Raw genomic sequence first — 14,840 nt, 5'->3', positions numbered from 1 at the left:
ATTACCTATCAGTTGAGGTAGACACTGATAGACAGTACATTGCCTTAGAAATCAATGAACCACCTTGCTAACTCATATGCTAACCAAGCAGCTCTTATTACCCCCAAAACAAGCTCCACCAAGTTGACTTCTAGCCCCTACCAATCATGGAAGGAGCACTGGCCTAATTCGTACTGGCTACAACTAACTCATAACAATCCATCCAACCTTCCAAAAAACCAGTGCTGGCAATTACAGGGACATTTCTCCTGAAAGACAGGTTCTGCCAAATCGCCCGGCAGCTGCTCAGAAATAACACAATCCATCCAAGGGCTGTGGATGAAATAGTCCCATGATGCTTTGCATCATGAATCCAATTAAGTTCCACAGTCAATAAATACATAAAAATGGAAAAGTGTTTCAAAATTTGACCAGGAAGTGGTAGACTTGTATCTTACCTACACTGACATAACCAGGAAAACCTGAGAAGGCAAGAGGAAACACGGAAAGTCCTTCTCAAGGCCCTTTGAACATTTACAAATGGATTTTATATAACTATACAAGTTTACATACAAACTTGTATAAGCTTGGGCAGTACATAAGTTTTCAGGATGGCTAAAACCTGTTCATTGGTGAAAAGCTTCTGATGTTACAGCAGGAAAATGCTGCTAGACTTTGCGTTCCCAACACCGGGAATCCCTCGTCTGTCCAGTGACTGGGGACTTGTGTCACTGTTAACAGTCACATAGGAACTCTGCGGCGTTTCCCTGCCGACACAGAAACTTACTCCTGCTCAGGGAGAAAGGAGGAGGAACAGAGGAGACACTGAGGCTGAAATGGCTCCCATCGAGGTTGGCAAACCACAGCCCCCAGAAGGGTGAATCTGGTCTACAGGCTGTTTTCATATGGTCCACAAGCTAGAAAACATTTTTTACATATTTTACAAGCTTGTTTTAAAAATACGGAGAAAATGGAATAAGTGACAGAGACTGTATGTGGCCTGCAAAGCCTCTATCATATTTACCACCTGGCCCCTTACAGAGAAAATTTGCTGACTCCACTTCTGAACTATCAGAAATCCTTGATCTGCCTCAGCTTAATGTTTTGTCACTGGTGTTAACGGCCACAGGATCACTTCCTCACAGCTCATACAGGTTTTCTCCCTGGGACTGGGGATAACCCCACCAATCACTGTACTTTGCTGAATGCAGGTCAAGCTAACTGCTGTCAGGACCTAATCTAGTGTACAGTCTTATGCCCAACATGTACGAGCCACCTTTCCAAAGGAGACATCATCCAATCCTGTGTAAGATATCAGTACTCATTAAATTGCAAAAATTGCCACAAATGCATCCTGTCGCATACGCATGCTCCTTTGCATTTGACTTTGCAGATCTTTCCATCGAGAGATGGAGTCTATTTCTCTACTCTTCAGGTCTGGGCTTGGTTATGTGACGTACGTGCTTTGGTCAACAAGGCATTAACATGACAAGCAAAGACTTGAAAACTGCTTGCACACTGGAGCTTGCTCTCTCTTGCTGCTCAGGAACCCTCAACCAACATCATGTAAATGAGCTTGAGCTAGCCAGCTGGATGACGGGACACGTGGCACTGTTACCTCCATTGCCCTGCCAACAGCCAGCAGCCACTGGACCTGCGAAGGAGGCCATCAACTACCACTGAGTGTGAACATATGTGTAAAGCCACAAAGCACCATGAGGAGCAGAGCCAACTGTCCCAGCTGAGCCCAACCAAATTGCTCATCCACTGAATTATGAACACATAAATGGTTGTTTTAAGCCACCTCGCTTGGTTTGTTTTGCAGAAAATGCTAAGTGAAACAGATGTAAAAATGCTTTAGAACAAGTATGGAACCATTTCCATAAAAAGGAGCCATTTCAGGTCCTCTTGACAAGAGCTACAACTGTCCACCCAGGGTTTAGTGTGTCACAATGAAAATGAACTTCCACCTTAGACCAGTGGACTTGTAGTCCACATTTCCAATGTGACTGCATGTTGAGACTGACCCGAGAAGCCTCCAGAAGCAGACGGCATCAGGGCACAAACAGCTTATTCGAGACCTTGAGATCCAGCAGACAGCTTCAGAAGGGCAAGTTCTATCCAAGACAAGAAAACAAAAACAGAAGTTTTCGTTAGGACCCATCACACTGACAGACCTCCCTGTAAAACTGTTCATGTGTGACTACAGGCTCTTGCTTTCCTCCTCTGTGTTCTGTGATTCCACTTTTCTTCATTTTCCCCCTCCCTTTTCAGAAAAAAACATTTTCTCTACTTTGTTTCTAAGAATGAGTCAGATCATAGCCTCATCTGCTAACTGATCTCTGGCTGGACCTGTGGCCCCTTCCCAACTCCTGGGGTCACTCAAATTACGGCAATACCTCTTAATGCTAACAAACAACCCATCAAGGGTACGATCTGAACATATCTTCTATCCTTTAGAACACAAAACAAATATCTCTGGATCCAGATGCTAGTTATTATAATTACATAGAACTATAAGCAGCCAATAATTTTATCCAGAGAGAAAAATCAACCCAGTCACCTTTTAAAGTAATCCTGGATGTCTATGGTTCTTTCATAACTCAGGCAACTGTTCAGGAATATGACCAAAGGAAAGAAAAATAGCTACCAACCTTACCATGAAATCCCATACAATTATCCCAACAATAGATATATTTCCTCTATTATAACTTAACACTACCACTCCTAAGGAAACCCTTCTGAAAAAGAAAAAAATAAAATGCTTTTGTTCAGGAAAAGCAGGCTACGAAATGTCAACTGAAATAGTTATCACTGCTTGTCACAATAACTCAGGGGAAAGACATACACTTTTAACTTTTTACGTGTAGATCGTATCAATTGTGCATGCCAGGCCTGCTCTTTATCTGTGACCTCTATGTATACCAAGAACTATTCCTGGGACTCCTTACCAGCTCCTTTGAAGATTTTAAACCCTGTTCAGTCTCACTATCTGGGCCTCTTCAGAGGTCTCATGGGCGTGACCTCTGAGAAGTCAGAGGAGTCTACTGACTTGCTTGAAGGTTGTTTTTCTGTTGTTGTTTTGTTTTTTTTTAACTTGGTTAGGGTCCCTGAATTGAAGAGATGTATCAGTACCTTATCCCTTACTATGGCTGAAATATTACAAATGAGACCGTTCACACTATAAAGACCCAACCAGGGAGCTTTGATGTGCTTGCTCTCTTGGAAATTAATGGACCATCACACTGCTTAATAGTTACTGGCCTCACAAGCGGACTTCTGCACTCTGGCTAATATTTCCTATTGTTTCCAGGTAAACACTTCAATACAAAAAAGAAAAAAGTCTTTAAAACATCCAGACACAGGATGATGATTACTCAAAGGTCTGACACTCTGAGACTTGGAATCTGTTCTCTGGGGATGACAAAGGTTAAATACAAAACTGGTTTCCTAAAACTTTCTCAACTATCATGGGATTTGTCACTAGAGGAATTCTGCTCGTTTTTCTCCAGTGTATCTTTGAGTTTTTCAAACTACTGTGCCACTGATATTTGATGACCAAATGATGATTCTACACTAGGAGGAGACCGAATTCCTGGCGGTCCACCTTCTCCAGGAGAAGCGGATGGATGACCAAACAGCACAGGACAAGCCCTGACAGGGCCGCCCAGTCTGGGCGCCCAATGCGCTGCATCGTTGGTGTCCGTTGAACAGACACACTTGTGCTTTACGGTAGAAAAGAGTACACTTCAGTGGGTTTCTTTCCAGTAACTTCACAAAAGTCCCAGGGATTCTACTCTCCTTTACTGTTCAAGTTACTCATCTATCAGGAAATGATAACATCAGGGCATTTTCAAAAAAATGCACAACTACAGAATTAGAATTGGATTGGGGGTGGCAATCTACCATGAACTAAGAAATGCTACCTCACTTATTTTATAGGAAAATAAGTTTTTAATAGAAACACTATAAAACTGATCTAAAAATATGCTTAGCATTTAAAAAGAAAAATGTTTAAGAGACCACAAATATGCAAGTGATAAGAAATTTACTAAAGTTGAACTAATCATCTTATGAAAGTAAAAACATGTATTCAATAACTCTGTTAATGTGCAAATTTATTTTATGGTTTGTACCAAAGGCATATTTTGAATACCTGTTACTACTGCAAACCCAGCAGTAGTAACAACCTTAATCTTTAAAAAACTTTTTTACTATGTTTTGGTTTTGGGTGTACTGCTTAGTGGTTACAACTACATACTTTAGATAGCGTTCCCCTCAATATTTCCAGTACCCCACCTGGCACCATACACAATTATCACAGTATTATTGACTATATTTCCTATGCTTTACTTACTTCCCTGTGACCGTTTTGTAACTACCAATTTGTGTGCTGCCTTAATCTGGACAGAGCCTTCCTCTTAGTAGCATGTCTTATATATAGTTCATTCCGGTAGTTGGAAATTATAAAATTAAATTTAAAAATTTTAAAGCTTATAACATCAAAAATGCCATTTAATTTACTTTTACATACATAGTTTTATTCCAAAAGGACTGAGGTGGCTGGCAGAAAAATATATGTAGGAGTAACCCTGGTAACCCTGGCCAGAAGTAATTTTATAAAACAAAATACTGATGACCAGAGACCAAACTTTTTCTTTTTTAAAGATATGTTCAAGCACACAGCAGTGGAATAAATCAAAGATTATACTTCCAACCTAAAATCAGAAAAGGCAGGTTTTCTATAGTTAGGGGGGAAACTACCAATATTTTTAAATAAAAAATACTTTCCCTAAACTTTTCTGTTTTTCAAAAACAGAAAAAGCTCTGGAAACCAGAAGAAGCTCTGTGTGTAATGTTTAAAATGAAGCACCACTTAAAATTTTCCCCCAGATTTCACCCTGTCCAGAGACTTGTAGATGAACAACCAAAATAAATTATGACTCTGACAATATTTTTCTTCTACTTTTCTTTTTGGTTTTATTTATTTTTAGAGAGATGGGGAGAGAGAGAGAAAGTTTGATGTGCGACAGAACACCAATCGGCTGGTTGGTTGCCTCTCCCACGCCCACAACCAGGGACCTTGCCCACAACCCACACACGTGCCCTGACTGGGTATTGAACCAAAAACCTTTCGGTTTGCAGGATGACACTCAACCCACCGAGCCACACCAGTCAGGGCTCTTTTGCTTTTTCAGTGGGAACTATGACCAGTAGACCTGCCCACAAGGCCACAACAAAGAAAAACAGGTTCTCAAGTGAAACCTAAAGTGTTTAAGCCGCCACACGCCCACGAGAAGCTGGAGGAGCTGTGGCACACAGGCAACGGGGGAAGGCCGACACATCTCTGAGTTCCTACGAGTTTGTGCAGCTTCCACCTTCCATGAGAAGTGCTCAAACTCTCCCTAAGTTCCCCAGGCAATGGGCCCTACTAGAAGTTTAATGAATTCTAAACTGCTCTTCAGTAATTCTCAACCTTGAGTGGACTTTAAAAATCACCTAGGGAAGGCCTTTTTTCAATACCAGTGCCTGGCCCCATCCCAGGTCAATATATCAAGCCCCTGGGTCTGAAACCCAGGCATTTTAAGAGCACCCAGAGGTTATAAGCACAGTCAGGGCTAAGACTGACTAAGTAACCAAGAAAAATACTGAGAAAAGTCAAGGATGACTATAGTTACTGGGTGCTTGAACTTTAGTTGCGACAGAAACATTTTCAGGGATATACATTTTTTTTGCTAACACTAGGCTGCCCTTCTCATGTGCTTACACCTCTAGTGTAAGATGACAAAATCCCTCAAGATAATAATGACACTCACCGTTTACTGAGTGCTCATCTGGTGCCAGGCACTGTGCTGGACGCTACCCCTGACATTACTCATCATCCCCAGGATCCTGCAAACTACATAATAAACCCCTTTACCCAGGCAGCCATGAAGGAGGGGCTTATCTGCCCCTATCACAGAGCACGTAGGTGAAGAAACTGGAATTAGAACCTACATGTGTCTGACTATAAAGCCATGCTTTTATTTTCTTTTAACTTTATATGTTATACTTATTATTTGAAAGGTAATCAGTCACATTTCACAGTTTATAAAGCATAAAGCTTCATAAGGTACACATAATGTATATGAAAAAATTGACCATACTCATAGATTTTTCCTGTTACGACTGTAGTTCAAATACACAGTAGCTACAGTCATCTTTGACTCCTGTCCCTTAGCCCATCACCTGGTCACTCAATTCTGGGTACCAAGTCAGCAGTTCCTTGTTTATCCTTCCAAAGACAGATGATGCATACATACGCAAATAAATGTATGTAAGCATATACAGGGTGGGGCTAAAGTAGGTTTACAGTTGTTCATATGGAAAATAATACAATAATTAATACATAATAATACAAGAATAAACCCGGTGTTTTGCACTCACAACTGCACACCTACTTTGGCCCCACCCCGTGTGTCCATACAGGATGTGGGTTTGGAGTCCTCTCGCTCCATTTTAAACTATGGCAGCACAGTGCACGCGCTACCTTGCATGTGGCTTTTTTCACTTTCACAATGTATCTGGTAATTCCTTATAACCCATAAACACTTTTAGATTCTTTTTTGTACCACACAGTACTCCACTGTACAAATATATTATCACTTTTTAAAGTCAGTCCCTTGCTGATAAGCATTAGACTGCTTACAATCATTCACTGTTATAAAAACTTCGGAATGAAAGACCTTGACCAACCTAATTTCATAACTATGTACAAATAACTACACCTGTAGAGTAAATGCTCAGATGACGAATGTCATGCATGCCCTGTCCACAATTCCACAGTACCTCCGGATTCTAAGAAATAACTCACAGCCAGACTCACGATGATTTACATTTCAATTATTTTATTAAAAAATGTCAGCTAACTAGCCAAATTATGCTTTTCATTTGAATAAAAATTTAGAAATAATTTTTGAGAATATGCTCAAAGACCAAAACAGTCTGAGAGATGGTTTTATGCCATAGAAAAATGACCTCAAAACCAGTGGCACAACACTTGCACTGGCCCTCACGTCTCGTTCAGAAGGTATCTGCTCCTGAGGACTCCGTGTCCCCCTGGACGGCGCTGAGGCTCAGGGACGGCGGGCAGTCCTCCGGGTGCACGGAGGGCAGCCGCACGGACATCCTGGCAGGCGACGTCTCAGAAGTGAAGAATGGTACTGCTTTACCACCTGTGAAAAGGAGAAACTCATTCAGCTAATCAAGCAGATCCTGAGTATTTATGTGCTTTACACTTCCCTCAATAATACAGGGGGGTCAAAACGAGGATTGCATGTGAGGTTACTTCTTTTCTCAAGGTGCCCAGAACTTGTCACAGAGATAAAATACACTCCTCCTCCTTCCTACCCCCTCTCCTAGATGGTTAAGACAACATTTTAAAAGCATATGTTATGATATGAATGTGTATGTCCCCCTAAAATTCGTACATTGAAATCCTGAAGTCTGGTGTGATGGGATTAGGGGTGGGGCCTTGGGAAGGTGCGTGCATCCGGAGGGTCACGCCCTGGTGAACCAGATCGTGCCCTTTTAAAAGAGGCCCCAGAGGGCTTCCCAGACCCCTCCACCCTGTACAAACAGAGTGTGAAGGTGCTGGCTATGAACCAGGAAGGGGTGCCTTGATCTGGGACTTTCAGCCCCCAGAACTGTGAGGAACACATTTCTGTTGCTTGTAAGCTATCCAGTCTGCAATACTTTCAACAGTGGCCTGAATGGACTCAGGCAGTACATAAGTACCAAAAGCTGTGGGACAGATGATAAAAGCTACAGGTCATATAGAGTAGAAGAGGTAGTTTGGGAAGAATTCATTAATATGTTAAAAAAAAAACAAAGCTGACTGTACATCTGTCTGTGTATACCCTAATTCATTCCTCTAAGTTGAAAGCACATTGCCTGGATTTACCACATATACATAATAATAATCATCATCATCATCTTAAAAATAAATTATTTTAAACAATTTTAAATATATCTCTGAGTCAACAGTCAGAGTAATTTTTCTAAAACTCCTTTATATTTTTTAAGTAGTTTCCACAGTGATACAGTGAAAATATTTATAGGGACTACAGTAAAAGCATAGTGTCCTATGGACTTCAATGATGACTCAACCACAGCTGCCCAAGACGACCAGAGTGCCTATAAAAGGCAAATGGCTTTCATATGAGGAAGTCTGACAAAGACTATTTTAACATTGCACCATTTCTTTTAGTTACTCGTATCATTTTTTTTCCATAAAAGAGGGAAAGGAAACAAGATTTGGCATCATTATAGCAACGTCACAAGCTGTAGTGCCACAGTATAACCCTTTTAGAAAGCAATTCTTATGTCAATTGAAACAGAATAAATATTTTAAATAGGAAGGAAACTTTTTAAAAATTTAGCTGTCAGTATATAATAAAAATTAAGAAGTGGTAAGAACTGCTTTGAAAAGATATCTATAGGACATAAGGATAATTTAAATATTCTGACATCTTACAATTCCATAATGCAGAATACACAAAATAACCAAGAGAGGTATCCCAGGTCAGAGTTTACCCCGTCAGCAAAGTAAAAACCAACACAGGGTATTACTATAACTATGGATGGGAGCAAAATTAATTTACAACCCATAAAATCAACTGAATGTTACTGTCCCCCAATTATTAAGAAAAATTTTATTCTCTGAGTTACACATCTATCAAAAACTACACTGATACCAGATATTCATCTTTTCTGTTATCCAATTTCACATAGCTGCTTACTAGGTCCTATGTGCATTAAATTACTGATTAAATTGTCCATGATGTTACAAGAACTATAACTTTTTGGAGAGGGCACCTCAAAGATGTTTCCAAACATTAAGAACCATATTAAACTCAATTATTGCAAAGTTATGCTATTTCTCATCATTACTGACATATTAATACAGCAATTAAAATTTTACAAAGATCATTTCCCCATCATTTCACCTCATCCCAACAGTAATTCTGGGAGAAAGACAAGGCGAGTGAAGCTCAGAGATGTTAAAGCCGGCTTTTCCGAAAGCGAACACTCACTGAGTAAAGACCAACACGGCCTGCTGTGTGTGCAGAGCTGAGACGGTGCTGAGAGGATATATGGGTGAAAAGAAACAGCCCTCATCTCCACGAAACCTCATATATAGTAGTGGAGATAAATGTGTACAGGAATTCTTAGTTTAAATTAGACGGAAGTTGCAGGTGAGCTGGGACTTAAAAGATGTAGAAGGTAATGAAGGAAAAGAGCACAAAATAAAGTCAAGACAAAGTTAGGAGATGCTAAGGGCACTCTGAGTATTCTGATATCAAAGTATTGACCGAATAAAAGGAATGATGAGAGAGAAGGCTCTAAAGGAAGGCCAGGGTCAAATTCTGTAAACAATTATGAGTCACAAAAGACTTTGAACACACGAGTAATATGAACAAATGTATTTTAGAAAAGAGAATTCTAAGTGCTATGTGAAAATTAGGAGAAAGGAGAGGGATCCGTGGAGATAGTCCATGCAAGAACTACTGATCCTTGAGTGGGAAGAGATTCAGGATATCTGGAGGAAGACTCAGTGCTTTATAAAGAATTGAGCATGCCTCTGAAATGGCCCATTTACTTCACTGAGTAGTAACAACACACGCAAGCCTGAGGCTACGATGATACAGAGTGGTGGGGAAATACTGGGATCGGTTACGTACCTGGTGAGTCTGAATGCCTGCAAGATGTGCGAAAGGACTTTTCTAGGCAACCAGAGTCAAAGATTATAAAGCAGTTTTAGAGGTACAGAAATAGCAATCATCCACACAGATATAATAATTAGAACAATGAGAAGAGTGATCTCCTAAGGAAGGAAAAACAGACTGAGAAGTGATGACAAAAATACAGAGAAGGACGGAGATAGGGATGAATAAGGAAAAAATAAAGGAAAACAGAAGGGAAGGGTCAGATAAGTTCAAAGAGACCCAAGAGTGAAAGGTCAGGCAAAATACAAGGTAATTTTCAAAAAAAGAGTCCCGTATAGCTCATCCAACTCATCACTAGTAGAGCTAAGGCACAACCCACTGTTTTTTGTCCTATACCAAATATCCACAATAAGAAATTACTACTTTTATAGGCTGTTAAGAGAATTTCCATGTAAGTGGTGGCATGCAATGGTAGAGGCTGAGGAGAGGGACAGTGATGAAGTTTCAAGCACAAATCCCTTTATGATAGGTCAAGGGCAAGTCAAGTCACTGTCCAGTCACTTGGGAATGGTCCTATCCAGACCGTCAGTGTGAAGATTCTGTGTGGCAAGGAGTAAAAAGCAGGGTTGAGTGGGGGTCTGGGGTGGGGGAAAGCATGGATTCTGGAAATAGGAAAGAACTGGAAAGCTGGGCTCATTCCTCTATGTGCTCAGCAAATTTACTAAGCACCTACTATGGGCCAGGCACTGTTCTAGACTCTGGAGATTTCATCAGTGAAGAAAACACTCACTGACATCCTATTCCAGGTGGGCACAGGAGCACATGACAAACAAGTAAGGAAATAAACATGAAACATGTGGGAAGGTGTAAGTGCTGTAAAGAAAAACAGAGACGGGATAAGAGGGAGAGTGAGGGATAAGAGACTTGGGGGAAGTTATGGAAGTTCTCTAAACCCTAGTCTCCCCATCTATAAAATAAGAGTGAAAGTGCCCACCTGAGAGAGTTTTGTGAGCATTAAATGGGATAATGCATGTAAAGTGTTTTGTATAGTGCTGGCACACAAAAAGCACTCAGAAAAGATTAGATTTTTTAAAACTTCTTTAACTTTTCTGTAACTGGAAAGGAAGGAGATCCCAGGAGGCAGTGACCCTGACCCTCAGGGTGGGCAACAAAGGTAGCTGACTTCAGAAAGGATAAAATGTTTCACTGAAATGTACTAAGAAAAAAACCTACAGCTCTAGAAGCCTCCAAATAATTATACTACTTTCAACTCTAGTAATTGTGTTTTAAACAACAAATTATGTGAATAAAATGCACTATTTTATCTGAAAGTGTTTCTTAATGTACATTTTGGGAAAACTTTATGAAGTATTCAGTTACAGAAGCTAAACAGTCACAGTTTTAAGAACTTTTAAAGAGAAATGTTTATACTGGGTACATGTTTTTAAGCATCATTTTCATTCCTGTTAACAGGCAAGAAGAGTAACATTCCTATCCAGTTATGGTTCTCACGGAGTTGGATTTTTTTTTAAGAAGAGACATACTATCTTAACAAATCATCAGTACAGCAAACATAAATTTCCTACCTATATTAAATACAGTTTGATGCTTTTAAATTTGACTTTTTAAATTTCCAGTCATGTCATTACTTGCTGACGTAATTGTTTCAACAGCTGTTTTAAGGTTTTTTTTTAAAGAGACTGTTTCTGATTCAGTGGGTTTCAGTACATCACGTAACTGGCGTGCATTTAAGTTGGGATGCCACCGAGAGAAACCCTGCATTTGAAACTTCTTAAGATGTATTATAATATATTTTGTAAACATTTGAAATTCAATTTTTTTGGCTTTAAAAATATTTAAAGTTCATTAAGAAATTTTATGTTTTCTGTTCTTTGGTATTGGATTTATAAGACTAAAAAACAGAAAATCTAAAACTAATTTATTATACGTAATATAAGGATTTTAAATGTCCATTTAAGATTTTGCCTGAATATATGTTTTGATTTTTTAATTGAATTTATTGGAGTGACACTGATTAACAGAATTATGTAGGTTTCAGGTATATGATTCTATAATACAATGTCAGTATATTTTAAAAAATATATATAACTTTCGAAAAGGTTTTTAGATTCAGATAATGCATCTTCATCAGCAGGATTATATTCTGACTCTGGTCCTCAAGCATGTGATTGGCACCAACTGTTACAGTCTGTTGTCTGAAAGCTGGAGGAATGCAAACAAAGCAGGATTCCCTCCTGAAATAACAGCAGACAAGCAGTAACTGCACGTGGCGCAGCCGTAAATAAGAATCTGCGGTATTCTTCCATGAGATGATGGATGGATATAAGTGCTTTAAACTGCCTGGATTTGTGGTTTTCTACATGCAGAGAAAGACTGGTTTCTTATAAACTGCACATTTAAAAATAAAATTAAAAAGGAAATAAATATAATAATCTTTAATCCAAGTATATGAAGAATCTTTTTAAAAAATTGTATTTCTGGATTTTAGACAGAGAGAGAGAAATATTATTGTGTTTTTCCACTTATTCATGCATTCATTGGTTGCTTTTGCATGTGCCCTGAGCAGAGACAGAACCCGCAAAACCTTGGCTTATTGGGATGATGCTCTAATCAACTGAGCGACCCGGCCAGGGCCAACAAGAAGGATCTTCACCTGTACTACATGGATGGGTCCCCAAGGATCTGTGAATACCCTGAACCATTATGCAAATTATTTTCACGTAAGTACAACTGAGGACGGAGACAGATGGTCATAGCTACTGATGACTTTTAAAGGGGTCCAGGGCCCCCAAATACTGAAGAATCATTGACTTAAAGGATACCATGGCCCCATGTGCAAGTGAATTGTGTTCTCTGAGGTATTCTTCTAGCAGTAATGGTGAAATACAGGAATTCCTTTCCTGTCAATTTGTGGACGCCTTCTTTTCCAAAGGCAGCGCTGTTGTAGCACTTACCAAACCGTGCTGTAATTAGTTATGTATCTGTCACTTCCATAGGACAGTATATTCCTGAAGAGCATGGACTGGGATCTACAGCCTCTGTCTTCTGAGTGACTGTACAGCAGGTATACAATAAGTACCGGTGACCTTCTCATCTTGTATTGTCATTATTTGCTTATGGGCCTGTTGTTCTGTTAAATATGGGCTCCATGAGGACAGCGACTTTGTCTTATTTATCCCTTTCTTACTTATCTCTGCATCCTACTAGGTTGTAGCATCATACTAGGCACACAGTGGGCCTTGGTTGACTGCTGAACCAAACTGGTTTGTTTCTACCTTGAGCCTGTGGCTCCTCATGACTAACAGCCTGCTTAGATTCTCGCTGACCAGATCTCGCCTTTAAAATCAGCCGAGTTCAAGCGAGGCAGTTGCTTTCCAGCTGTCTATGAAACTGTTACAGTATTTCAGCTGTGTTTTATTGAGTTCTTGAAGTATTTTTCCTGTCCAGCCTGGACACATCTACTCTTGCTTTAATTCCTTGTTTAAGCAGCTGCTAAACTATCCTGCTGTATTCAATTCTCCTCACGTACTTAACCCAGGCCTGCAGGTTTTGCAACATTATAGCTGCTGTCTTGAGAACAAATACTACAAGTCTTGATGAAGAAGGTGCCTGGTCATTTGATGTTTAGTATGTAATACTTTATCTGCCTCTGCTTTCCAGAATTAGTCACTATTAAGCATTTCTTTCCTTACTTTCATGTTTAAAAGTGATTTAATATGTTACTAAGTCTCATCCCAAAATATGTTTAGACATAAATCCCATTACATTTTTTAAGTTTCCTATTGCTTCTGTTTTCTTAGTTGACACGTGCTTATTTTAAAATTTATAATTGAAGATAAAATTCTTCCTATAGGAAGAATAAATGTATCGGCACCTGTAAAAACAACTCCAATTCTTTTTCCTCTAAAAAGCAATAGTTAATGTGAAAGCTCTGTTTCTTCTTATGCCAGGTTCCAGCTGCTTCACTTTGTTTAAAACTGACTTCAAAGTTTAAACACTGTCCTGTCCCAACAAATAACCTCCCCCAGATGGATTTATCTCAAGTGCTATCCTCAGAGCTCTGAATGCCACACCTGCAGCCTTTTAATTCAGCATTTTATAAACTTTCCAAAAGGAAATGATAAATTTTTTTCTCTCTCCGAACTTCCGAAGAGTTGAGTTTAGTGCCTGAAGGGACTTCTATACCAGGGAACAGTTTATAGAGATTTTAGGCAAATAAAAATTGGGTGCACGCTCCCTCCAGGGAGCATGCCCGTGCCCTTCCCCCCACCCCCAGGTGGGCTACCTTTGCCTTTCTTTCCTAAGCATCTAGGGCCCTTCCTCTGCCTCCATAACTTGTTTCCTGAGCCTACCCAACCCAGCTGGCTCACTTCTACCCCTGTGACTTTCTAAACAAACTTTCTCTTATAATTTGAAGAAAAATTACAATTACTACCTCTACTATGTTGATTTTTATGAGAGAAAGAAATTGCAGGAAAATGAAAAAATCTGAATAATTCCCAAGTCCAACAACTTTTAAAGTAAAATTCATACCTGTAAATACAGATGCGAGGTACAGATTGGGCTCAATTTGTGTCCGATCCATATCACCTGGTGAAGTTACAGTTAAAATTTTTTTTGCATTAGAAAATCAGTTAAGCATAGAAATAATCACGATTCATTTCTCTTCACTAAAAAGAACACAAACCAAATGCCCTCCCCGCAGTTGCTCTCATAAAACCAGGTAAACAGAAGCCTGATCCAGCGGCCTTAATATAAAGAAGGAAGTTACACAGCTGGATTTTAATGACTGTCAATAAAATAATACTTTACCTAATAGATTATTATCTTTATGCATCAAAGATTAGGGAAAGGGGGAAGCCAAGAATCATGAGAGAATTTGCAATTTGTATTAAGTAAAAGAAACCCATGAGCCATTTCGCCCAAGGTTAAAAGTTTTCACAGATTTTTTTAACTTAAGGATTTAATCGTTACAAAAAGAATTTCCCTTCTCCCTAGGCCAGCCTGAGGCATGTTGCCCAACACAACCTAGAAAACAACCAATGAGGTTGTTGGGGAGCACAAAGGAGCCCTCCACTGTTAAACTAAAGCCAAGTTTTATTATTAAAATGAAATAGGCGCGGGCAGGGAACT

General features: G+C 39.5%; 1 protein-coding gene across 6 annotated transcripts in view; it reads right to left on the bottom strand.

Moving 5' to 3' along the window:
- Positions 1-6,886: 6,886 nt before the first annotated feature.
- KIAA0586 (KIAA0586 ortholog) overlaps positions 6,887-14,840 on the bottom strand; it is a 91,971-nt gene continuing 84,017 nt past the window's right edge. For 4 of the 6 annotated variants that reach the window (XM_045822185.1, XM_045822183.1, XM_045822184.1 and 1 more), the window contains 2 exons: positions 14,241-14,297; positions 6,887-7,193 (listed from right to left, as the gene is read on the bottom strand). In XM_045822185.1, the coding sequence (XP_045678141.1) occupies positions 7,042-7,193; positions 14,241-14,297 (209 nt within the window). In that variant the 3' untranslated portion in view covers positions 6,887-7,041. The remainder of the gene's footprint in view (positions 7,194-14,240; positions 14,298-14,840) is intronic. The other 2 variants (XM_045822187.1, XM_045822186.1) reach the window with 1 other exon arrangement.

This window comes from Phyllostomus hastatus, unplaced genomic scaffold (assembly GCF_019186645.2).
Source record: "Phyllostomus hastatus isolate PE091 unplaced genomic scaffold, TTU_PhHast_1.1 phas_scaffold_501, whole genome shotgun sequence".
Classification (NCBI taxonomy): domain Eukaryota; kingdom Metazoa; phylum Chordata; class Mammalia; order Chiroptera; family Phyllostomidae; genus Phyllostomus; species Phyllostomus hastatus.
The sequence above is the reverse complement of the archived record's forward strand: the minus strand, read 5'-3'. Positions and strand labels throughout refer to the sequence as shown.